Genomic DNA, 27,942 nt, shown 5'->3' on the forward strand with positions numbered 1-27,942 from the left:
AACTGTATCACCTCAAACCACTGGTGAGGGTCTGGCTGAAGATATTTGATGCAGTCATCGCTCCAATCCTTCTCTATGGCAGTGAGGTTTGGGGCCCAGCCACCTACCCAGACTAGTCAAAGTGGGATTCCAGCCCAACAGAGACCTTCCACCTGGAGTTCTGCAAGTACCTCCTCCATGTCCACCACAGCACCTCCAACATGGGATGCCGGGCAGAGCTAGGCAGACTCCCCCTATGGCTCATCATGCAGAAGAGGGCGCTATCATTCTGGACTCACATACAGGGCAGCAGTCCTGGCTCTTACCACCACCAAGCCTGGCTGAGCCACAGAGCCCCGAGAAAAACTGATACCCCCCAACCAAGCATCAGCCATCTGCCAAGCCAAAACCCCCAAAATGCCCTGAACAAGGCTCAAATAAAAGGAGTAATTGAGAGAGACAAAGAGCGGTACATCGAGGAATGGAGAAGCGCAATAAATAACTCCAAGAAACTCACCGTGTACCAGTCATTTCAAAGAGACTACACCATGGCCACCTACCTGGAGAGAATATGCCACCCCAAACACAGACAGACCCTGAGCCGGTATAGACTGAGCGCCCACAACCTGGAGATGGAGATGGGATGACACAGGCAGATGTACAAGCCACGGGAGAACAGACTGTGCCAGCACTGTGACCAGGGGGCCCTAGAAGACGATACCCACTTTCTGCTACACTGCACCAAATACTCAGCTGTGAGGGCCGTCTACTTCCAAAGACTCTCTGCCTATATCCCAGACTTCATATCTGCAGACAAGAAGAGGAAACTCTACATCCTACTGGGAGAAGAAGAGGCCACTGTGGAGATCGCTGCCCAATACGTGTCCAGCTGTCACCAAACAAGAGGAAGATGAGACTCCACGGACTGTTATACCCCAAACCACCCACCCCACCTCCCCATATAGCGATCACCAACTAAGAGGAAGATGAGACTCCACGGACTGTTATACCCCAAATCAACCCCCCCACCCCCCCATACGCACCACTTCACCCCCCTTCCCCACACACACACACACACTTTACTAGCTTTGGCAATGCAATAGCTGTGTTCCGTCAGGACGTACTGGCATGTCCTGTCAAAACAAGGCAACCACTATCTGGACATATATAGTCTATGGGCGGTCCGGAAGTGGTTATTTTGAATACCAGACATGTATAAATATTAGAGATGAGCGAACAGTGTTCTATCGAACACATGTTCGATCAGATATCAGGGTGTTCGCCATGTTCGAATCGAATCGAACACCGCGTGGTAAAGTGCGCCAAAATTCGATTCCCCTCCCACCTTCCCTGGCGCCTTTTTTGCACCAATAACAGCGCAGGGGAGGTGGGACAGGAACTACGACACCGGGGGCATTGAAAAAAATTGGAAAAAGTCATTGGCTGCCGAAATCAGGTGACCTCCATTTTAGACGAATAGTGGATTTCAAATCCGGGTCATATGAGAATGTGAACTTTGTGACTATGAGACAGGGATAGCTGTACAGGCAGGGATAGCTAGGGATAACCTTTATTTAGGGGGGAATGTTATTAAAAATAACTTTTTGGGGCTCTATCGGGTGTGTAATTGTGATTTTTGTGAGATAAACTTTTTCCCATAGGGATGCATTGGCCAGCGCTGATTGGCCGAATTCCGTACTCTGGCCAATCAGTGCTGGCCAATGCATTCTATTAGCTTGATGAAGCAGAGTGTGCACAAGGGTTCAAGCGCACCCTCGGCTCTGATGTAGCAGAGCCGAGGCTGCACAAGGGTTCAAGCGCACCCTCGGCTCTGATGTAGGAGAGCCGAGGGTGCACTTGAACCCTTGTGCACCCTCAGCTCTGCTACATCAGAGCCGAGGGTGCGCTTGAACCCTTGTGCACACTCTGCTTCATCAAGCTAATAGAATGCATTGGCCAGCGCTGATTGGCCAATGTATTCTATTAGCCTGATGAAGTAGAGCTGAATGTGTGTGCTAAGCACACACATTCAGCTCTACTTCATCGGGCTAATAGAATGCATTGGCCAGCGCTGATTGGCCAGAGTACGGAACTCGACCAATCAGCGCTGGCTCTGCTGGAGGAGGCGGAGTCTAAGATCGCTCCACACCAGTCTCCATTCAGGTCCGACCTTAGACTCCGCCTCCTCCGGCAGAGCCAGCGCTGATTGGCCGAAGGCTGGCCAATGCATTCCTATGCGAATGCAGAGACTTAGCAGTGCTGAGTCAGTTTTGCTCAACTACACATCTGATGCACACTCGGCACTGCTACATCAGATGTAGCAATCTGATGTAGCAGAGCCGAGGGTGCACTAGAACCCCTGTGCAAACTCAGTTCACGCTAATAGAATGCATTGGCCAGCGCTGATTGGCCAATGCATTCTATTAGCCCGATGAAGTAGAGCTGAATGTGTGTGCTAAGCACACACATTCAGCACTGCTTCATCACGCCAATACAATGCATTAGCCAGTGCTGATTGGCCAGAGTACGGAATTCGGCCAATCAGCACTGGCCAATGCATTCTATTAGCCCGATGAAGTAGAGCTGAATGTGTGTGCTAAGCACACACATTCAGCACTGCTTCATCACGCCAATACAATGCATTAGCCAGTGCTGATTGGCCAGAGTACGGAATTCGGCCAATCAGCGCTGGCTCTGCTGGAGGAGGCGGAGTCTAAGATCGCTCCACACCAGTCTCCATTCAGGTCCGACCTTAGACTCCGCCTCCTCCAGCAGAGCCAGCGCTGATTGGCCGAATTCCGTACTCTGGCCAATCAGCACTGGCTAATGCATTGTATTGGCGTGATGAAGCAGTGCTGAATGTGTGTGCTTAGCACACACATTCAGCTCTACTTCATCGGGCTAATAGAATGCATTGGCCAGCGCTGATTGGCCAGAGTACGGAATTCGGCCAATCAGCGCTGGCTCTGCTGGAGGAGGCGGAGTCTAAGATCGCTCCACACCAGTCTCCATTCAGGTCCGACCTTAGACTCCGCCTCCTCCAGCAGAGCCAGCGCTGATTGGCCGAATTCCGTACTCTGGCCAATCAGCACTGGCTAATGCATTGTATTGGCGTGATGAAGCAGTGCTGAATGTGTGTGCTTAGCACACACATTCAGCTCTACTTCATCGGGCTAATAGAATGCATTGGCCAGCGCTGATTGGCCGAATTCCGTACTCTGGCCAATCAGCACTGGCTAATGCATTGTATTGGCGTGATGAAGCAGTGCTGAATGTGTGTGCTTGGCACACACATTCAGCTCTACTTCATCGGGCTAATAGAATGCATTGGCCAGCGCTGATTGGCCGAATTCCGTACTCTGGCCAATCAGCACTGGCTAATGCATTGTATTGGCGTGATGAAGCACTGCTGAATGAGTGTGCTTAGCACACACATTCAGCTCTACTTCATCGGGCTAATAGAATGCAGTGGCCAATCAGCGCTGGCCAATGCATTCTATTAGCGTGAACTGAGTTTGCACAGGGGTTCTAGTGCACCCTCGGCTCTGCTACATCAGATTGCTACATCTGATGTAGCAGTGCCGAGTGTGCATCAGATGTGTAGTTGAGCAAAACTGACTCAGCACGGCTAAGTCTCTGCATTCGCATAGGAATGCATTGGCCAGCCTTCGGCCAATCAGCGCTGGCTCTGCCGGAGGAGGCGGAGTCTAAGGTCGGACCTGAATGGAGACTGGTGTGGAGCGATCTTAGACTCCGCCTCCTCCAGCAGAGCCAGCGCTGATTGGTCGAGTTCCGTACTCTGGCCAATCAGCACTGGCCAATGCATTTCTATGGGGAAAAGTTAGCTTGCGAAAATCGCAAACTGACAGGGATTTCCATGAAATAAAGTGACTTTTATGCCCCCAGACATGCTTCCCCTGCTGTCCCAGTGTCATTCCAGGGTGTTGGTATCATTTCCTGGGGTGTCATAGTGGACTTGGTGACCCTCCAGACACGAATTTGGGTTTCCCCCTTAACGAGTTTATGTTCCCCATAGACTATAATGGGGTTCGAAACCCATTCGAACACTCGAACAGTGAGCGGCTGTTCGAATCGAATTTTGAACCTCAAACATTTTAGTGTTCGCTCATCTCTAATAAATATATATTTAAGATACCAGACGCAATCTGGGTATAAACGGCTGATATTTAATATACCAACCAAATCCCCCTGCTGGCTTCTGAATCAAACTTGCTAGTTTTATTCAGGGATGTGGGAAAGCTGGGTGATTTGCACAAAGTAGATGATAACAACAAACATGTACTCCTCAGCTTTCTCTGATGTAATCCCTGGCCTAGAGTTTCACTGTTTCCATTACACTCAATGGCACTCCATCACAGCATTATACTGAATATGCACTAAGCCCTGTCTTCTCTATAATATGCCCCACCCTTCCTGAACTTCCTGAGATACCATGCTTATACTTCTAGCAAAAATATTTTTCTGTAAGATTTGTGCTAAACTGCTCAGAGTAGCAGCTTATCTATTAATCTTGTAGGAAGACCTAGAGATGAAAAATAACGTATCTTTTTTCTTTCTTTTTTTCTTAGTTTTAAGGATTTAGTGTCCCTTTAACCCTTTCAATATGGAGGCCACTCAGTGACACAAGGAGAAGTTACAGCAGCTGGGGAGGCTGACAAATGAAACTTCTGACAGTCCCCTTCCCTGTGTCCAGCACCGCTGGGGGACCATCATATATACAGTAAGAAAGTTTATGCACTGTAAAATATGTTCTATTACAATATAACCAGATTAATGCAGAAAAGATAAGCCATTTGCTGAATTTACTATAATCTTCAAGTTACCACTTGAGGGTTTCATGAAGTTACCCCTTGATAGTATTCTTGCAATAACAATTCACATGTTGCATAGTCCTGCAATTATGTAAAGCTACAGTGCATTCAGGGCAAAGACAGTATATGGCAAGTTCTCCTGCTGTAGTTTATCCTACCAACTAGTATTGGTCGGGATTAGAGATGAGCGAGTACTGTTCGGATCAGCCGATCCGAACAGCACGCTCGCATAGAAATGAATGGACGTAGCCGGCACACGGGGAGTTAAGCGACCGGGCGCCGTCAAAGCGGAAGTACCAGGTGCATCCATTCATTTCTATGGGGCGTGCTGTTCGGATCGGCTGATCCGAACAGTACTCGCTCATCTCTAGTCGGGATGACTTATGAGAAGGGCACCCCAACCACATGGCCTAGGCATTTTGCCAGTGCCACCACCCTCTTTATTGGAAATACCTGGTCTGTACCCACACCAGACTAGTCCTGTAGCACTGCAACAAGGTCTTAATAATTAAGACCTGACCATACCGACCCTCATGCTGGATAACTTAAACATTAAGGACAATTAGAAAAAAGTGCATATGCCCGCCATTCTCATAGCATGTATTGTGACAAAGAATGCAGTGCAATGTGGTGTTGTCCCCAGCCACTGTGAGAGCAAATACGTTGCAACTGGAATGGTTTCCAAATGTCAGACCTCCACTGATTATAAAGTAATGGCAAATCCTATAGGTATTATATGTTATCATTTTAAGAAATGGAAAGACCCTTCAGGTGTAAAGGCCCCCATCATTTTTATTTGCCTAGTGGCCTTCACCAACCTTAATCCAGTCTTGCTTCTCACCATTTATGGCTTGGTTTATACAGATATAGCAGATATTAATTTTCTCATTATATTTGCACCATCATAACTCTACATAAAGATGGAGTATTAAAGTAAGTCCTATGTTAAAAAATAAATAAACACTGTAATATTTTCCCATGACTAGTCACAATGACTAAAATATACAATATTAAGGGATATTAAATGGCAAACTGACACCTGCTTCACCTGAATATACATAAGCCTAGAGGATCTCCAAGAGATACTACACGTCCCTATGACCTATACTATGCATCTGAGACATGTACTATACATCACTTATATGAAACAACCTAACATATATTTTATTATGGAAAAACAATGTCTTTGTTATTTGTAAGTTGTATTTTTAGAGTGGTAGGATTTTCTGTTTACATTGGCACTTGCTGAGAATTGCTGTATAAGGATATAAGGATAAAACTGATCTGCCCTCCAGTTTTGGGTTTTAGCTCGATTTTCCAGCACTAGAGAAGTCTCTCCAGTATTCTACTGCTAGGCATCTTGCGGATGTCTCAGCTGCACAATGCAAATGTTTGTCTTCCCTCATGAGCCTCTTTTGGGCTGCACAGCTTTATCAGCTCTCTGTGTATGACAGACCTCTTTATCAGCCTGGCAGATAGGAAGAAACCATCATAGATCATGCTCCATACAGAGCACAAGAACCTACATTAATGAATGCCTGTCACTGGCATAAACCTAGAAAATGAATACAGTCACACATAAAAAAGATGAAATATATAACAAAATCCAACGACCCTTTCGAAGGCGCTTGGAAGCATTAGAGACAATAAAGAGGATAAAAATAAATAAAAATGATTTTCTGTGCAGCTCAGTCTATCGCTATGTGAGGTTTTCCTGCCATAAACACTCCTGTTAAGTATATTTCACAATCTAAAATACAATTCTACTTCATACATTCTTAATTACCATTCTGCGTCTTATAGATATGTATTAGACAAGTAACATTATAGGCATTCATTTGTTGGTTTGTATAACTGATTAAACCCATAATACATCTAATCTAATACGTAATAAAGAGGACCTGTCAGCTCTCCTGATATGTGTGTTTTACTAAATCCTTGTATTCCCTATAAAGTGACAGTTCTGGAGAATCTTTTCTTAGAATTCTGCATTGTGGCTTTCTTCTGTTATTCCTCCTGAAAATGTCTAAATAAACTGCTATTGGGCATTTCCAAGATTCTGTGAATAGAGTGTCCCTACACAGTCTTAGCCTACATTCACATCTCAGTAAAAATCATCGTCATGTGGCTGCCTTGAATTCACTCTGTGCAAATGGGGGCTATTCACATGATGCGTTTTTTGCTAGTCATTTTTAACGGACAGTTATAGGAAACATGTCTTATTTTTGACCGTTCCTCACCGCTCTCACAGTACAGCGCTATAGGCTCTGCTGTGGAGAAGGACGTTCCTGACTGACTGTCAGAAATGCCCTTCTGACTGTGAAGAGCTACGGTACCGGGACCAATAGCTCTTCACTGGGGGCACAAATTGTGAAAGCCGATGAAACTGAATTCAGCGCACTGTGGGCTTTCTAGAGGTATATAAAACTGCATGTGCCCCAGGAGGTGAAAGATCCTCTTTAAAGTTTACATGATCACAGGGGGTAGAAGGGAAGAAGTGTGTAGTCTGTGTTAATCATAGATTGCAAGCAAAATTATTTTACTCCATACAAAATGAATTTGAATAGGCATATGCAGACATACATTCTTTTGATCCATGGAAAAAAGAACAGAGGCATTATTTGTTTTGGAAATTTTTACAAACCACAAATACCTATTAAAGGCAGTTTATCACCTCTTCCAAGCATATTCAACTGCCTCCACTGTGCTACAGAGCACATTACAGTGATAAGCATCTTACATTTGTTATGTGTCTCACTTACGTAGATTTTGAGAAAAATAACTTTGAAGTCTTATTTAAAGGAGACAGTTGGTGCACCGGGGCAGGCCTTCAGCTTCCTGTAGCACTGCTCTTGCCAATGAGACCCCTACTATTTTCTGTCTGCATCACCCTGTGCTATATACTTTATTAACTTTTTCTAACTTCCTTTTTTATTATAAAACAGGCTATAATATTCTCCTTAGCAACCCTCTAACTGAGCTGTTACTAAGGAAATTTCATACACAAATGTATTGTGAATATGCAGAGCTGGAGCAGTTACCAAAGGGGGGTGGTCACTTCAAATGGCTGTATCACGGGTTTTATACCACCTAGAAAAATGGTTCTGGTATCATAAGCTGAGATTCCAAGATTTAAGCACTAGCTATAATAGATCCTAAGATATCACTAAACAGGGTCGGACTAGCCTACCGGGGAACCGGTGAATCCCCCGGTGGGCCCCAACTTTTAATTCCTCATTTACCCACGGCAGATGCATTGTTCAGGGGCCCGAACGGGGGCCCTAGACACCCCAGTCTGACCCTGTCACTAAAACACAGTTGGGAATTTGAACACAACACAACTCTCGACACAATACCAAGAAAAAAAGAAATTGTAAAATGGGATTTATGCAAAAAGGGGTGCTAATCTCAAAAACTGCCATTTGTTAAGGGATTTTTTTTACCTCACCCAATAAAGTGACATGCACCTGTTAATCTGAAAAATATTTGTTTGTTAGGCTAAGGCACAATTTAGCATGCCACAACCAAAATGCGCTGCTGAAAAAACCTCTGTGGACTTTCTGGGTCAATTATACCTATATGGAAAATGCCAGCATTTCCATAGTAATAATTGAAATGCTGCAATTTTCAAAAAAACAATGTTTTTTTTTTAAATTTCACCATATTCGCTGTGGATCTTTTTCTGCAATGTGTGGATGGGATTAGCCAGAATCCTATCCACTTTGCAGATACTGTAAAATGCTGTGTTCCTGAAGCAACCAAATCATGCTGTTTATGTTACATGGGGTCTCGGCCTTAAGGTTTTTTTGTTTTGTTTTTTTTGTTTTTTTTGCTCACTCAATAGACAGTAACTCACCCTGCTAACTTGAAAAATGTCCATTTATTAAGGGTTTTTATTTTGGGTACCCAATATACAGTACATACAAACTGCCATTGTAACAGCAAAAAAAGAAAAAACTGAGCAATGCAGTTCTAGTTTAATACTCACTGACAAGGTCACCCTTTTAATACTTTACTATTTTTCTAGCTTTTTATTTAAAAAAAAAAAAAAAAACAGTGTCAGACACAGTGTCAGAATTGTTGGTAATTAGAGATGAGCGAACACTAAAATGTTCGAGGTTCGTAATCTGATTCAAACAGCCGCTCACTGTTCGAGTGTTCGAACGGGTTTCGAACCCCATTATAGTCTATGGGGAACATATACTCGTTAAGGGGGAAACCCAAATCCGTCTCAGGAGGGTCACCAAGTCCACTATGACACCCCAGGAAATGATACCAACACCCTGAAATGACACTGGGACAGCAGGGGAAGCATGTCTGGGGGCATAAAAGTCACTTTATTTCATGGAAATCCCTGTCAGCTTGCGATTTTTGCAAGCTAACTTTTTCCCATAGGAATGCATTGGACAGCGCTGATTGGCCAGAGTACGGAATTCGACCAATCAGCGCTGGCTCTGCTGGAGGAGGCGGAGTCTAAGATTGCTCCACACCAGTCTCCATTCAGGTCCGACCTTAGACTCCACCTCCTCCGGCAGAGCCAGCGCTGATTGGCCGAAGGCTGGCCAATGCATTCCTATGGGTATGCAGAGACTCAGCAGTGTTGAGCCAGTTCTGCTCAACTACACCGTGTGCCAGTCAACCCATCAGATGTAGCAGAGCCGAGGGTGTGCTAGAACCCTTGTGCACACTCGTGTCTGCTACATCAGAGCCGAGGGTACACTAGAACCCTTGTGCACACTCGGCTCTGCTACATCAGAGCCGAGGGTACACTAGAACCCTTGTGCACACTCGGCTCTGCTACATCAGAGCCGAGGGAGCACTGGAACCCTTGTGCACACTCAGCTCACGCTAATAGAATGCATTGGCCAGCGCTGATTGGCCATTTCATTCTAATAGCCTGATGAAGCAGAGCTGAATGTGTGTGCTTAGCTCAACTACTCCACTGGCGTAGCTGAGCTAAGCACACACATTCAGCTCTACTTCATCATGCTAATAGAATGCATTGACCAACGCTGATTGGCCAGAGTACGGAATTCGACCAATCAGCGCTGGCTCTGCTGGAGGAGGCGGAGTCTAAGATCGCTCCAAAGCAGTCTCCATTCAGGTCCGATCTTAGACTCCGCCTCCTCCGGCAGAGCCAGCGCTGATTGGCCGAAGGCTGGCCAATGCATTCCTATGGGTATGCAGAGACTCAGCAGTGTTGAGCCAGTTCTGCTCAACTACACCGTGTGCCGGTCAGCTCATCAGATGTAGCAGAGCCGAGGGTGCACTAGAACCCTTGTGCACACTCGGCTCTGCTACATCAGAGCCGAGGGTGCACTAGAACCCTTGTGCACACTCGGCTCTGCTACATCAGAGCCGAGGGTGCACTGGAACCCTTGTGCACTTTCAGCTCACGCTAATAGAATGCATTGGCCAGCGCTGATTGGCCAATGCATTCTATTAGCCTGATGAAGCAGGCTGAATGTGTGTGCTTAGCTCAACTACTCCACCGGCGTAGTTGAGCTAAGCACACACATTCAGCTCTACTTCATCATGCTAATAGAATGCATTGGCCAGCGTTGATTGGCCAGAGTACGGAATTCGACCAATCAGCGCTGGCTCTGCTGGAGGAGGCGGAGTCTAAGGTCGGACCAGAATGGAGACTGGTGTGGAGCGATCTTAGACTCCGCCTCCTCCAGCAGAGCCAGCGCTGATTGGTCGAATTCCGTACTCTGGCCAATCAGCGCTGGCCAATGCATTCCTATGGGAAAAAGTTTATCTCACAAAAATCATAATTACACACCCGATAGAGCCCCAAAAAGTTATTTTTAATAACATTCCTACCTAAATAAAGGTTATCCCTAGCTATCCCTGCCTGTACAGCTATCCCTGTCTCTTAGTCACAAAGTTCACATTCTCATATGACCCGGATTTGAAATCCACTATTCGTCTAAAATGGAGGTCACCTGATTTCGGCAGCCAATGACTTTTTCCGATTTTTTTCAATGCCCCCGTTGTCGCAGTTCCTGTCCCACCTCCCCTGCGCTGTTATTGGTGCAAAAAAAAGCGCCAGGGAAGGTGGGAGGGGAATCAAATTTTTTTGGAGTTTGCCACGTGATGTTCGATTCGAATCGAACACATTGAACAGCCTGATATCCGATCGAACATGTGTTCGATAGAGCACTGTTCACTCATCTCTATTGTTAATCACTATTATAATTAAGCAGTATGCAGTAAATTGACTGGGAAAAACCAGAGCAGGGGACAGGCAAAAGGAGGAGGAGAAGGACATTCATGCAAGTACTAACAATAAGAATGTAGGTAGCAACAGCAACAACAATACTTTTGGTTTTGGTTGCACTTCCATTAGTTACAGGATTGTTGGACTTCCTGAGAATCATCTCATGAGGACCGTTTTTTTACATTATTGTATGCCATATTGCTACTCAGCTACCACCACTCAACCAGACATGTCCTAAGGCCTGGTTCATCATGTTAATCCATACTGTCTTTCCTGTCACTCATGTTACCACAGGTACTACTACTCAGCCAGACATGTCCTCTAGCCTGGTCCATCACATTCCACTTTACCACACTGTTGGTGCCATACAGAATTAAATTGAAAAAGGTCATCACCTCCACATCAAGAAAATTTGTGGCATTACATCTTTCAATGCTAGCACCATTTTTATTTCACTTCTGCTCTCATGAAGGGATAAATTGATGCCCTCTAGTTTTGGAAAACAATTTCTTATTCCTCACTAGACTCACAGTCACATATTTGTCAGACTATGTTTTCTTTACAACCATTGCTTTTTGCAATAACTACAAGGTGTGTCTAATAGAGATGAGCGAGTAGTATTCGATCGAGTAGGTGTTCGATCGAATACTACGCTATTCGAAATACTCGTACTCGATCGAACACTACTAGCTGTTCAAAGTTTAAGGTTCGATGCAGAACCAGCGTTGATTGGCAGAATGCTATACATTCTGCCAATCAACGCTGGTTCTTCTCTTACCTTTAGAAGTCTTCTCCGTGCAGCGTCCCCGCAGCGTCTTCCGGCTGGAATTCACTCTGCCTAGGCATCTGGCCTAGGCAGAGCCGACTGCACATGCGCAGGCATGCCCTCGCATGCGCAGTCAGCTCTGCTCAGGCGTCGGGCCGGGCAGAGCCGACTGCGCATGTCCGTGCATGCGCAGTCGGCTGTGCCTAGGCCACGATGCCTAGGCAGATTGAATTCCAGCCGGAAGAAGACTTCAAGGAGAATCCAGCCCGACCGTCACTCGTGGACTTGGTAAGTATAATTTTATCGAATTTTGCCTACCCCTGAAACGAGCATTTTCCCCCATAGAATATAATGGGGTTCGAAATCCGTTCGAACAGTTGAACAGTGTACAGCTGTTCTAATCGGATTTCGAACCTCGGACATTTTAGTGTTCGCTCATTTCTAGTGTCTAATATACCATAAGGGCCCATTCACATGGAGGAAAATGGTGAGAAATTTGGTGAGGAATTTTCCACGCTGAAAGAAAGCCTCCCATTTATTTCAATGGGTTCTGCTAGCTTTTTATTCCACTAGTGGGAAAAAAAAAGCTAGCAGAACTTATTTAAATCAATGGAAGGCTTTTTTTTCAGTGTGGAAAATTCCACACCAAATTCCTCACCATTTTCCTCCATGTGAATGGACCCTAAGCCAGCACCTTTACATAGAGAAGGAACGTCTTGGAATGTTTCAAATTTTAAAACGCATTATAATTTATTTGCCTGCATGAAGTTTCCCTCCCCTACGCTGCCTTTATCCCCACACTGTTTTTTGGAAAATGGTGAGCAGGACAAAAAGTAAGGAAGTCAAACTGTATGCATAAAATCCAGTACATGCCAACAAAATTGTTCCTTTTTTATTCAGAATATGGCATTTAAGGCATAACTAATCTGTCTCACTGTGTGTCTATAGCTTTATTTTTTCATATTTTTTGTAATTTTTTAATTGGGGCTTGCTTCTTGAATACCCTGTATCCTTGCAAGCCTAGATAGATAGATAGATAGATAGATAGATAGATAGATAGATAGATAGATAGATAGATAGATAGAGGAAGATTTCTATTGGGAGGCTTTTTTTGGTGGCTGATTTTTAGGCAGATTCAGTGTCAAAATCAGCTCCAAAAAACTCTGTGTGCACTGACCCTAAAAAGGTTCTAATGCAGAGTTGAAACATCTGAAACGTCACTGCTGTTGGAGTGAATAAAGCCATGTTAGGCCGGAGCCCCACATTGCAAAAACGCTGTGTTTGGCTGTGGATGATCCCATCCACACATTGCATAAAAAAATCTGCAGCGGAAATTCAGCGATTTCAAAAACACAAGCGATTTTTGAAATCACAGCACTTCAATTACGCCAACGGAGACAGTGCCATTTCCATATAGGTATAATAGAAGCAGAAAGTTTGCGGAGGAAATCTCTATCGACTTTCTGAGAAAAATGCTATGGAAAAAAAAAACACAATGAGTTTCTGCTGCGTTCTTTTTCAACAGTAGATATACAGTATGTGCAAATGAATTTTTACTTTTTCTTATTCCTTTCCTGCGTTTAAACAGAACTTTCTAAGCCATGAAGAAACATTTTTTCACATCATAAAAGCAAACTTTCTTAGCAAGTGAACTGAAAGACATAGCTGAATAAATCCTTTCATTAGACGACACATTGTCTTTTATCTCTGTTGCTTCAGGTGTGATATTTTTAATTGTAAAGTGTTCTATTTTTCTGCGCCCCATGCTATCAGCAATTATTATCACCACAAATGTTATTATCTATAGATTAAAAATCATATGAAAAATAACTTCTGTGTATTATGTTATCTTATCTGAGAGATTTACAGTTAGCACCTTGTTCAGTATTGTAAAAAGCTGCCACAATTTATGCATTAAATAGTAAACTAAAAAACTATGGAAAGGCAATGAAGATTGAATTTTTGTATTAGTATTTTGTGGTAGTATTTTTTGCACACGATTAATTGATTTCATTTTATTATTGATACTATGCTGTCCCTATGCACATTGGATGCAACTAATTTACCATCAGGCGTTCCAGCATCGCTGCATGTACTATAAAAAATCTGCTAGGAAACAAGCACCACCTGTGCTATATAACAAAGCCACATATAACATTTTATGGGTACGCTCCAGTTTTCTTGATATTTGTGAGAATCTAAAAATAAAACATATACATATGGGGAAAAAGAATAAAAATAAAATAAATGGTAATAATTATTTACAATGGTTATTACTCATTGGTTCTACATGCAAAGACGGCAATACTATTATTTATACTTAGGATTTTTTTCCATCTCCTTTGTAAGGTCCATATATGATTGTATAAATCTGTAGAAAAGAGCAGGTTACTGTGAACAAGAACCCAATATTGATTTTTCTGCGGTGCAGTAAAGCATCTCCATTCTATTTGGCTCCTGTCAGAGACACTCTTTAACAGCTGGAGTCAAATTGCACTATTTACAGCAAGAGTCCTTGTCAAGCGAACCATAAGTATTCTAACAATACACTATTCAAATGGCACTTTGCCACACAAATCGCTGACTTGATGAATGCCCTTTGTTGGAAGCAGGAGCAAATATCAAAGTTTTATTTCTATCTATCTTAAGAAAATGTTTTGCATAAAAAAAGAACATACAGCTTCTTGTTGTGGTTACGTGTCCGGAAATGAAGGAGTTAAAACCGTTCCTCAAAACGGCCATTACAGAATGGAACATAGAGACTGTGCTGTTGAAATTAATTAAAATCTGCTTAGATACATCAAAGATGCTTGACAACATTAATATGGATCTTGTGTCAACTGCATTTGTCACACAAGGCCAAGCAGTGGCCTTCTGTTACTGGGAGTTCACTTGGCACGTGCACTACAATAACGAAATAAGAAAGGACAGGGGACCATGAAATTGAGGCATTCTTCTTTTTATAACCCAGATTTACATGAGCACAAATACTGTGACACAGCAAAGTCTTTGAAGTGCGGCTGTGCTGAACAGACCTCTTCCTGCATTGATACGCAAATCTGAATAGATTAACCTGCAGGTCTTTCCAGAAGCATGACAATGGCAGTAAGTGAGATATAACCAGAGGAAGCACATTGCCCCCGCATTGTTCTCTGCAGCCGCCGCAAATTTAACGCCGCTTACTAGAACTTAAACATTGAAATAAAAAATCTTTGACAGGAAACATTTTGAAAACTTGTGGATCAAAAAATTGAATTGTAAAGTATGCAAGAAAAGGAAAAATGTAGAAATTATGATATAGTACAGTGCTGCGGAATATGTTGGCGCAATATAAATAAAATATATTATTAATAGAAATGAGAGAGTAGTGAAATATTTGATATTCGTTTTGAGTAGACCCTCAATATTCGACCGAATATCGAATCCCATTATAGTATATGGGGAAAAAATGACTAAGGAGAGTCATTAAGTCCACAATGACACCCCAGGAAATGATGCCAACACCTCTGGAATGCAACTGGGACATCAGGGGAAGCATGTCTGGGAGCATCTAAGGGCTCGTTCACATCTGCGCCCGTACTCCGTTCTGCAGGTTTCCGTTTCCTGCACAAAACAGGGGCAGGAGACAGAAACCTGCCAGCATGTTTCAATCCCATTCATTTGAATGGGCTTGAAAAGTGTCCGGCCGTGAGCGCCGGTGAGCGTTTTATGCTCTCTGCGGCGAAACAATTTTTTTTTAAGCGGACACAGAGTCGGACATGCAGTACTCTGTGTCCGGTTTTAAAAAAAATGGTTTTGCCGCGGAGCGCATAAAACGCTCACCAGCGCTCACAGCCGGACTCGGCATGACAGGTTTCCGTCTTCTGCATGCAGAAGACGGAAACCTGAAAACGGAGTTCAGGCGCTGGTATGAACCCAGGATAACACGCCTAAGTCCCTGTATTACCCTACTATCACAGCCTATCAACTAGACACTTCAAACTTAATATGGAAAGTGGAAAAATACTTGGAAACCTTCTTTCCTCTACATTAGTATGGACAGAAAGCCAAATTTTAAGTTTAAGAAACATTAGCAAGCACCCCTTTATATCACGTTGCCCATGACAACCACAGATGGCATAGGCAATGGAAATCCAACAGCCCCCACCCTTAACTATCATTGTGTATGTGTGTGTGATGTGGTGAGACCTCCAAAAAAATACTTTTCTGGCCTTTGAGGTGAGCCCTTCCAAATTAAGCTAGAGGACCTTAAGCTGAGCTACCAGCAGAGATTGAGGCACTTGAGGTGAGTTTTGCCTTGCACCAGAAGAGTATTAGGCCCTTTGGGTGAATTGAGCCTTTAACCAGCAGAGTTTTAGTATTTGGCTCTTGGGGTGAGTTGAGCCTTTAACCAGCAGAGATTTTAGCCCTTTGGGTGAATTGAGCCTTTAAACAGCACAGTTTTAGTTATTGGCCCTTTGGGTGAACTGAGCCTTTACCTAGCAGTGTTTTTTGGCCCTTGAGGTGAATTGAGCCTTTAACCAGCAGAGTTTTTGGAAGCAATATCCGCTATCCATTGTAGCACCGGTTCCTGGTGCTCAGGCCTCGTCAGCATTGTACCCTGCACCCTGCTTGACGTTGTGGATGAGGGCACTGCAGGCTGCCCCTCTCCAGTAGTCATTGGATCCGCAGTAGCTCAACTGCGGCATGGATTCCCAGTTGGATTTCCACGCCTCCGTCCTCGACCCCATCCCTTTGTGCTACCCTGACGCATTTTCAGATGTATACAAGTGTTTTTGTTTAAAGGGGCTCTATCAGCAAAATCATGCTGATAGAGCCCCACATATGCGTGAATAGCCTTTAAAAAGGCTATTCGGGCACCATAAAAGTTATATTAAACTACCCCCCAGTTTTAAAATAAAACCCTAAAAAAGAATGTTATCTACTTAAGAATCATGCACGCTGGGCGGGCATTCAGGGTGCGCCGTCTTCTTCCTCCACGCCTCTTCTTCCTCCTCCGCCCTCCTCCGGTGCTGATAGAGCCCCTTTAAAGTATACACTTGGAGGGTAGATATATTGAGCGTATATCCACTACCCTACATATCAGATGACAGTATACAGGTTTCTTCTCACCCTCTATTGGACAGGTATATAGTGTATACGAGTGGTAGGGATTTTGAGCCCTAAAAAGGGCTTTTGTGAAATTTTGGCAGGTTGAGTCTATATACTAGAGGTGTATATATACTCTTCCTGCAGTTTAGCTCTGAAAAGAGCTGTTGATTTTCAGTTTTCCGGCCTAGCAGAAGCTAATCGCTATCTGACCCTCAGCAGTAAGTCTCTCCCTATCTCACCAAACCGCATCTGACACGAATATGGCTGACACTATTCTTATAATTCCGAGGTCACCTGATTGAGCCAGCCAATTACTTTTTCCTATTTTTTTTCGATGCTTACATTTTCCTGCTTCCTGTCCCACCTCCCCTGCGCAGTTATTGATGCAAAAAAAAGCGCCAGGGAAGGTGGGAGCGGATACAAATTTTTACTGAGTTTACCGCGTGGTATATGATTGGAATCAAATATGTCGAATACCGTAATATACGATCGAATACCTACTCGATCGAACGGTGTTCGCTCATCTCTAATTATTAATATTATTATCATATAGTGCACAACACATACACACAAAATAAAGATAGATAAATATGTAGACTGTTATATTGTAATAAATTGATATCATTGGCACATACTGAAATAATTTCTATTATTATGAAGCTTTTTGGAATCAACCCATAAAGCTTTTTATTAAATTATTTTGCAGGTACATCTTGAAGGGCTAAATCCAAGGGAACCTCTAAATTCCAACACTAAATTCAGTACCAGAGTATGGCAAAAGATACTAAAAACACTCTTTTATTAATTTTCAGATTAAAATAAAGACAAATCCAGGGTATATTTAAATTCACATGTGCAGTTTATGACCTATCACTGGTAAACGGAGTAATAGATTATAAACTCCAAAATCGAAATAGCTGACACTAACCTCTATATCATATACACTTAAGACTCACTTTTTATTAACTCAATGTGTATAGAAATGTACAAGGGTGTGTCTTTGCTAATCATTTACTCAATTGATGGGGCAAAACTAGTGTAAGATAAACAACAAAATGCAGCACCTCAATATACTAGAGAGCTACACCCATCCCCCCCAATGGCTAGATAAAGTCATTCATGGTGGGGACTAATACAAAAAGATAATGCTGAAAGTGCCAAACAGCCAAAGCAGACACCAGAAAAATATGTCTTCTGTGTAAATGAAAACCGCTGAAAATCCACAGAGGGCCTGTGCAGTGGATCTTAAAGATAGCTAGTCACTAACCACCTATAAGGCCCTCTAATCACATCCATAATGCTATTGTTAGATTGATATTTACTACACCAAAAACAAGGGAGCGGTAGGTGGTTATTCCATTTAGCGAGGGTCGTAGTTACAAGCAAAACCCAATCACTCCCACCATAAATAACACCCCCTAGTGGTTATTTATATGTCTCTATGCGTTTCTCTCTGTCTAAAGAGATCATCAGGAGACCTATGAATAAAGATTGCTAAGTGGTAAAATGGACGATGATACAACAAATGGCAGTAACAACTACCGTTCTACACACCTTGATGGTGGATGTGGGTACTAAAACCACCAAAATATGATCTATTAGAACATATAGATACCATACTACATACTGATTTATGTTTTAGAGTGGATAGACACTGTATTTGGCAGGGTGGCCATTTATCTGAATGACTCCCTTGTAACAATACTACATGGATGGTGAAGTGCCTGACTGACTGCAACTTTCCATGGGCAAGGAGACAACTGTCTGCTGAGACTGCTGATGAGACAACCCCTTTAAAACAAAAAATTCCACATAGTTATGGCAGGATACTAATTTAGTCTCATATGACTACATGTTCTTATACAAAGGAGGTCTGTTTCTTAGAGGTAAACAAAAGGACATAAATTTGCTGAGTTCAACGATCATTTCCATATGAAAAAAGGGTGTCCGGCATTTCCAGAACCCACTTCCATGTAATTGAAAGTGTCTGAAGTGCTAAGGCTCAAGGTTGGAGGAACTGTAGAACCTGGATTACCTTATGGACAGGTACATAATATAATAATATAATAATTATTAAAATATCATAATTGTGTTTGCATTGGGTTAAATCCTATAATGTAGTCAATTACAATACTATAACTATGTCTATTTTATCATGTATATATTGATAGTTTTCAAAAAAAGCTAAAAAATAAAAAACAAAGGAAAACATCTTCACTTTCTTCTTTTTTCTTTTTAATCTATTCTTTGTTTTAGCTGAAATGAATAAATCAAAAACTGTTCCATGTGTACAAAGCTTAAAACAACACCCCTAAGGCTGTGCTTGCTTACCCACTGAAGTTCAATCATGTTTCTTGCTACAGTACAATAGCAGAGCGCACCATTTTTGCCAAACCATATGTTTGTTCTAGATTTCACACAAAATTACAGCAAAAATATTTATTTCAACAAATATATAGGTAATGGATAAAATAAAAATATGCATATATGAAATGTTCTAATTCCCTGATGCCAGATGGTTCTGAGCAATCTTTGTCTACTTTGAGTTAAGCTGTCAGCTAAACTATCTTGCCCAACTTCCAATACCCATGCAGGCTCAGTTGGACGATGAGGTGGATGTGTAGTGATCTGGAAGAGACTGATGCTGGTCAGAAGAAACTTTACCTAAATTCAGACATGAGGTTTTTGGTGCAGTGCACTGGCATCTATTTGAAGCATTCCGCTCCGGATTAGGCCCAAATGAATGGGCCTAGTTGGGAGGGAGGTGTCGCGAGGAGGATGTCCACGGCTGAATCGGATCCGTGTCAAAATCCTGACCAAAACACCCTGTCTGAACCCGGCCTTATACTCCTTAGATGGTTGACTATTCCCATTAGGAATGTCAGGTTAGTCTATATACGTGTATTGCTAGCTTCAGGGATGGAATCTTGCTCTTAACGCCTTACTGGGGGCTCTTTGTGAGCTTATAATTTTATGAGTAAGGTAAAATATACCATCCTTACTTTGTTTGATGACTTCTCGGGATGCATTAGATTATGAGACAAAGCTCCAAGTTTGTGAGCATTTGAAGACTTAAAGGTTGTTCTACTGTGTCGTTGTGCCTCGTGAGAAGGGTTTACTGTGGCATCATTCACATCAAGGGCCAAGTCCTCACAGGCGGTAAGGATTGCTTTTGCCATCTCACCTGTTTCATGACGTTCTAAAGTACCTGATAAAAAGAAAAACATGTATTTTAGATCGATTGTAGACTGGCAATAGACAGGTTATTTATTTTTGTGAGATCCTACCATCCCATGTCTAGGCAGGACCTAAAATGCAGATTATTTGTTACACTTGCTCAGCCTTGTTTATCCTCCAATAAAAGTTGTCAGAGATATCTAGAAGATATTCATCGCCATAATCCATGGAAATAAAATCCTCACTTGGCTAATTTCTAGCAAACAACACAAATAAGTATACTTTTAGATATTCTTTTTATAAATTTTCAGTAATTTGGTATTGTTGGGCTATCAAAGAAATAGACTAATAATCAGCAGTGTGAACCATGAAAACCTCTGAAAAATCCCCAAATCCTTGCATGATGATATTATTAAATGCACTAAATGTGATGTCAGTAAATGCAAGATTCTCATTAGCGGCATTCAGCAGATTACTGTCTGACTATTACGTTATCTGAAGGAAGGAAACCTAAGAGAAACATCTGCAAGGAGAAAATTGGTCCATGGACTTTTTCGTCTTGCCCTAAACACTGCCTAAATGCTTGATGGTTCAGCCTAACCCCAAAATCAGTTGAGTTTTTCCCAATCTAAATGCATTTTATATTTACCACAATTTTTTTATTTATATTAATTATATATGAATAATTTAGTAAGTACATCGCATTTTATGCCATATCCAGTTTGCAATGTCCAGTAATCTATGAACCTTCAGATGATAGATATAAGTTGCCACACTTATACATTTTAATACTCTTGCACACACTGTATTGTATATGGACGATCAGGCAATTTAGAAGCTATGCAGATTGATGTATAGACTTCTAGAAAAAGACTCCATATAACCAGTCGTGTATCCATTGATATCTCCGCCGTTCCTGCACATAGACATCAAGGAGGCGGTCCTGTCAGAAATGGACAACTGCTTCTCTATGACTGTGATACAGAGATTGCCTCCTTGGCCCCTCAGCTCAGAAGGAGCAGAAATTTCAATGATTCATTAACAATTACATTTCTTTCTTTTTTTTATTTTTTAAGTAACGGGTTTATATCACCCCCCTTACCCTAGATCACATACAAATATAAAAAATAAAAGTAAACATAAACACATTAGTCATTCCTAAGTCTGAAAATGGCCAAATTATTAAAATAGAAAAATATTTCACCCAAACGGAAAACGTTTCAGGGAAAAAAATGATTGATTTAATATTTTTTTCGCCAATTTGCTTCCCTAAAAAAAATTATCGAAATATCTTTAATTCTACAACATGGTATCAATAAAAACTATAAATTGTTCTGCAAAAAAAAAGACACCTTACACAGCTCTGTCCAATAAAATATAAAAAAAAGTTACAGGTGTCAAATTATGGTCACATAATTTTTTTATTCAAAATTTTGAATTTTAGTAAAGTTATTAAAACATGAAAAGGACTATATAAAATTGGCATCACTGTGATCGTACCAGCTTGGAGAATAAAGCTAACATGCTATTTTTACTGCAGAGTAGAAGCCTTTAAAAAAAAATTCTGCTGTATTTTCTGCTTCCCAGTACATTGTACAGAATTATAAATGGTATCATCTTGAAGTACAAATCGTCATGCAAAAATCAAGCCCTTATGGGGCTAAGTTAATGGAAAAATGAAAAAGTGATGGCTTTTGGAATGCAGGGAGTAAAAAAAAGAAAGCACAAAAATGAAAAATGTCTGCGACAGGGTTAAGGGATCAATGAAAATGGGCCGGGAAATGGCATGTTCTATCGCTACATGGGTCAGTCTCACGGACTGCTAAAACAATGGTTGTGCGAATAGATTCTATATTTTTAATGTGCTGGCTGTTCAAAAAACTACTACAACACGGCCATGAAAATCTGACATGATAATACGCTCTAAACCTGCCTTCCTGATTACTCCTCCCCCCTCCCTCTCCATAGACTTCAGTAGACATGACCTGCATTCCATGTGGAGACAGATATAGGAGAATTTTCATAGTGAAGGGCAGATTAGCAGGGGAACAGTAGGTAAGATAGAATACACTGTTTCTTATCAGCACCCATCCCACTAATTTATGCCAATATTGTAGAAAGGACAGGACCTATTTAAGCAGAAATGTCATTACCACAGCACACGACAAATGTTTTGCCCTTGTCAAAATAGCCTTTATGGATGAAGGGAATAAAAACAATAGAAGAGCATAAGCAGTGCCCTCATGTGTTCAGAGCCATTAATAACAAAGAGCATGCAATGAATAGAGACATGTCTAATAGGGCAATGTGTAGCTCCAAAGCGTTTACAGTCTCCGCTGTACATAGCACTCATTCTCTCCGCAGGATACCTATCTCTATGCAGAGGTAAAGGGCTCAAATGCCACTGAGCCAGTCATTTCCATGCTTGTTCTAAAACATTGAATGACATACAATATTTGTGTTATTTTTTCAGGAAAATGATACTTCAGTTTTACTAAAAGAAAGTAATGAAGTTTATATTGTAACCCTGGGATAGTGTTGACTGCAAGATAAAGCTACTACTCATAGGTCTATATTTTAACCCCGTAATGTTCTCTTCTAGCATAAAACCTAAAATCGTTACCAATGTGCTTGATGCATATGAAACAAGTATATAAGTGTACATTCTGTTCCATTTAAAGACCTAAAAGAAATGGTAACCCATTGGCTTGAACTATAGATATTCTTGACCATTTTGTCATAGGTGTCAAGAGAGTACAGCAAATCAGCCGCTATCTTTCAAGTGCTCAACTAAATAGTTGAAAATCATTTGAGGTCTCTGCTCTCAAGTACTACAATCCCCATGAGGTCCAATTAAGGATATTATTTCTATATCCACATATCAACATGCCGCACAAGCCGCACAAGCCACACAAGTTTCTATCCCAGAATCTAAAGTCGAAATACTAAACACATTTATTGGAAGAGTCGTCACTTTCATAGATGAGATTTGCATAGTTTAATTAACAAGCCTTGAACGTGACCAGGGGTAAATTCACACTTGTCTGAGTAAGGCTTGTCTGAGAACTCCATGTCCATACTGCAGAAATAAAGCCCAGTCAGGTTTATGGAACAGATTTTTATTGGTAGAATCAAATCTGAAATGTGAATTTTCTCCTTTATAAATGCTAAAATGTGTTTATTAATTGTTTTACAAAAACACGACGACTTATGACTTCTGTCTGTTATCATGTCTTGCTTTCTAATGATGATTTTTATGATATGTATTCCACTTTATATATAATTATAATTTGCAGTACAAAGAAAGGCGCCATCATAATATAGAGAAAAAAAATCTCTATAGAAAAAGTTTTTTTTTATAATTGACACTTCTGCATATACAGGTATTCCCAGAGTGATTATAGTACAGGTCGCAGGGAGGCAGCCTATATAACTATACAGTGAGGAATCCCTCTCCTGGTGTAAGGTGCTGGCTGTTAATCCTGTTAGCCATTTTCCAAAGCAGTTTTCATTGTGTTTTTCAGTGTTTTTTTCCGTCAATTTTTCTTTTCCTATTAAATCTGTGGAGAAAATACTAGCATTTCCATAGGTAAAATTGACATGCTGCCTTTTTCAAAAATTCAGTTTCACAGCATTTTTTCCCCGCAATATGTGGATGGGATTAGCCAGAATCTCATTCACTTTGATGTTCCATTTTTCAGCTTTTATGGCCAAGTGTCATCCTTTTGCATCAGTTTTTGATGCTGAGGTCCCGCATAAATGCAGCTTTTTTGTTGCAGATTTTGCAGTGTTTTTTTGAGCCTATGCCAGTAGTGGATTAAGCAGAATGTAGAAGTAGAAGTACTTCATATACTGTATATTTCCTATTCCTTTTATAATCACTCTCAGCAGCTTCGGCTAAAGCAAAAAAATGCAGCAAAAGGTGCAACAAAAAAAGCTATAAGGCTAAGGCCCCAGGTAGCAGACTGGAGCAAAATAGTGCTGCAGGAAAAAACGCATCATGGTTTATCCTGCAGCAATTTTCACAGAAAGTCTGCAGACTTTTCATCTACGGACTTTCTGTTTCATTATACCTATAGGGAAACCGCCAGTGTTTATTGTAGGTATAACTGACATGCTGTTACTTCCAAAACTGCAGCGTGTCCTCAGCGCGTACTTTTTTGCAAGGTGTGGATTCGATTCCTTAGAATCCCATCCACCTTGCAGTGACTGTAAAACGCCACATTTTTTTCAGTTTTTTTTTTGTTTACACCATGTGGGGCCCCGACCTAAAAATGGATCCATTGATTTCTAATGGGTCCATGTGAAAATGGACAAAGATAGTGAATGTCATACGCAGTAAAAACGGACCGTAACACATCTGTTTCTCACTGTCATGTGAATAAGCCTTTATACTTTGGAAAAGTCATCAATTGAAGATTGCCGAGGTTGCAAAAACCTGGGATCATTGTGGATCATGTGTTTGAAGAGACTACAAAGTTCAGACAAGTGTAACAGCCTTTTCACTGACAATGAGGCACAGTGCCAAGCATTTTATAGTGGCTATGCTCGGTCCTGACTACTTGGTCTGCCTGGGCCCAGAAAGCCTCTTTAACCCTTTAAGGGTAGTTTGTAGGCTAATGCTCTGCAACTTTTTCTTTTATAATTAACTTCTTCGTTCTCTGCCTTCTAAAATGCATAACTTTTTTTTATAGCAAGTGAGGACTTAATCCTTGTATGGCAAGTTGTATTTCCATTTGTCACGATTTTGGGGGGACATATAATGCTTTTATTAGCTTTTATGAAAGTGAACTTGTCAGGGCAACTTAGGACACTAAACCTTATAGGCCTGGGGTGTACTGTCCCAAATTGACCTGTTATAAAGCAATCCGTGGCCGCAATAAAACAAAAATCTTTACTTACCTAGAGATGAGTCACATCAGACCGATCTCTGGCATCACTGAAGAATAGCGTACCAGGAACAACAGAGTTGAACACCGGGGTTTCACTGCACCAGACATGAAGAACTGAACTGGCATGGGGAGTACAGTCAATAGCTTTTTTAATTTTAATGCGGCCATGGATTGCATTAAAACAGGGTGATTGGGTTTCTAAATAACTGATCCATAGGGCGCTATAGGCGGTTTAGTATCTCAAATTTCCCAGACGGATACAAATTAATATTTTTGCATAGTCCATGTGAAAAGAAACACAATTCTGTCATAATTATTATTTTTTCCTACGGTGTTCACTTTGTATTAAAATTAGTATGGTAACTTTGCCTGGTGGGTCATTACAATTATAATGATACCATACTCAGCGCATATTTTTTGGCAAGGTGTGGATGGAATTTGCTTTTTTCCGCTGAATTGTACAGTCCTTGCAAGTAGAGATGAGTGAACACTGTTCGGATCAGCCGTTCCGAACAGCACGCTCCCATAGAAATGAATGGAAGCACCTGGCACGTACACTTTACCGGTCGCCGTGCCAGGTGCTTCCATTCATTTCTATGGGAGCGTGCTGTTCGGAACGGCTGATCCGAACAGTGTTCACTCATCTCTACTTGCAAAGTGGATGGGATTCTTGCTAATCTGCAGCATGTCAATTATACCTATGGAAACTCTGGTGGTTTCCCTATAGGTATAATCAAAGAACTTTTCCTTTGTGGACTTTCTGCGAAAAGCTCTGCAGGAAAAAGCACAATGCGTTTCCGCAACAGAAACACTTTCATTGACATGATGCATCCACATGAGTGAAAAACAATTAATCTGCTTCCGTTTTTTTTTCTTTTTTGAAGAGCTATGGTTCGTGAAAAAATGGCCAAGTGAATGAGAGCATTGAAATGAATGTAAACACATAAAATTCTGTCAGCACACGTACGTGAAATGGAACATGTCAATAAACCCTTACTGCAATTGTCAACCTTTTGGAAAGACCTACACTCACTCTTTCTATGACTGGCAGACAGTGACTTCAGGCATGCCCCCATGGCATATTAGTGCCAAAGAGAATTGTGACAATGACTATGTGTGCCAGTCAGTCTGAAAGGCATCTCTGTTATTTATTAGAGATGAGCGAACACTAAAATGTTCGAGGTTCGAAATTCGATTCGAACAGCCGCTCACTGTTCGAGTGTTCGAATGGGTTTCGAACCCCATTATAGTCTATGGGGAACATAAACTCGTTAAGGGGGAAACCCAAATTCGTGTCTGGAGGGTCACCAAGTCCACTATGACACCCCAGGAAATGATACCAACACCCTGGAATGACACTGGGACAGCAGGGGAAGCATGTCTGGGGGCATAAAAGTCACTTTATTTCATGGAAATCCCTGTCAGTTTGCGATTTTCGCAAGCTAACTTTTCCCCATAGAAATGCATTGGCCAGTGCTGATTGGTCGAGTTCCGTACTCTGGCCAATCAGCGCTGGCTCTGCTGGAGGAGGCGGAGTCTAATATCGCTCCACACCAGTCTCCATTCAGGTCCGACCTTAGACTCCGCCTCCTCCGGCAGAGCCAGCGCTGATTGGCCGAAGGCTGGCCAATGCATTCCTATGCGAATGCAGACTTAGCAGTGCTGAGTCAGTTTTGCTCAACTACACATCTGATGCACACTCGGCACTGCTACATCAGATGTAGCAATCTGATGTAGCAGAGCCGAGGGTGCACTAGAACCCCTGTGCAAACTCAGTTCACGCTAATAGAATGCATTGGCCAGCGCTGATTGGCCAATGCATTCTATTAGCCCGATGAAGTAGAGCTGAATGTGTGTGCTAAGCACACACATTCAGCACTGCTTCATCAAGCCAATACAATGCATTAGCCAGTGCTGATTGGCCAGAGTACGGAATTCGGCCAATCAGCGCTGGCCAATGCATTCTATTAGCCCGATGAAGTAGAGCTGAATGTGTGTGCTAAGCACACACATTCAGCACTGCTTCATCAAGCCAATACAATGCATTAGCCAGTGCTGATTGGCCAGAGTACGGAATTCGGCCAATCAGCGCTGGCTCTGCTGGAGGAGGCGGAGTCTAAGGTCGCTCCACACCAGTCTCCATTCAGGTCCGACCTTAGACTCCGCCTCCTCCGGCAGAGCCAGCGCTGATTGGCCGAAGGCTGGCCAATGCATTCCTATGCGAATGCAGACTTAGCAGTGCTGAGTCAGTTTTGCTCAACTACACATCTGATGCACACTCGGCACTGCTACATCAGATGTAGCAATCTGATGTAGCAGAGCCGAGGGTGCACTAGAACCCCTGTGCAAACTCAGTTCACGCTAATAGAATGCATTGGCCAGCGCTGATTGGCCAATGCATTCTATTAGCCCGATGAAGTAGAGCTGAATGTGTGTGCTAAGCACACACATTCAGCACTGCTTCATCAAGCCAATACAATGCATTAGCCAGTGCTGATTGGCCAGAGTACGGAATTCGGCCAATCAGCGCTGGCCAATGCATTCTATTAGCCCGATGAAGTAGAGCTGAATGTGTGTGCTAAGCACACACATTCAGCACTGCTTCATCAAGCCAATACAATGCATTAGCCAGTGCTGATTGGCCAGAGTACGGAATTCGGCCAATCAGCGCTGGCTCTGCTGGAGGAGGCGGAGTCTAAGGTCGCTCCACACCAGTCTCCATTCAGGTCCGACCTTAGACTCCGCCTCCTCCGGCAGAGCCAGCGCTGATTGGCCGAAGGCTGGCCAATGCATTCCTATGCGAATGCAGACTTAGCAGTGCTGAGTCAGTTTTGCTCAACTACACATCTGATGCACACTCGGCACTGCTACATCAGATGTAGCAATCTGATGTAGCAGAGCCGAGGGTGCACTAGAACCCCTGTGCAAACTCAGTTCACGCTAATAGAATGCATTGGCCAGCGCTGATTGGCCAATGCATTC

The 27,942-nt window shown here is 42.3% G+C and overlaps 1 protein-coding gene across 1 annotated transcript in view; it reads right to left on the reverse strand.

Moving 5' to 3' along the window:
• WDR72 (WD repeat domain 72) overlaps window positions 1-27,942 on the reverse strand; it is a 190,010-nt gene that overhangs the window by 88,802 nt on the left and 73,266 nt on the right. The window contains exon 14 of the mRNA XM_075273477.1: window positions 19,894-20,099. Coding sequence (XP_075129578.1) covers window positions 19,894-20,099 — 206 coding nt within the window. The remainder of the gene's footprint in view (window positions 1-19,893; window positions 20,100-27,942) is intronic.

This window comes from Leptodactylus fuscus, chromosome 5, assembly GCF_031893055.1.
Source record: "Leptodactylus fuscus isolate aLepFus1 chromosome 5, aLepFus1.hap2, whole genome shotgun sequence".
Lineage (NCBI taxonomy): Eukaryota > Metazoa > Chordata > Amphibia > Anura > Leptodactylidae > Leptodactylus > Leptodactylus fuscus.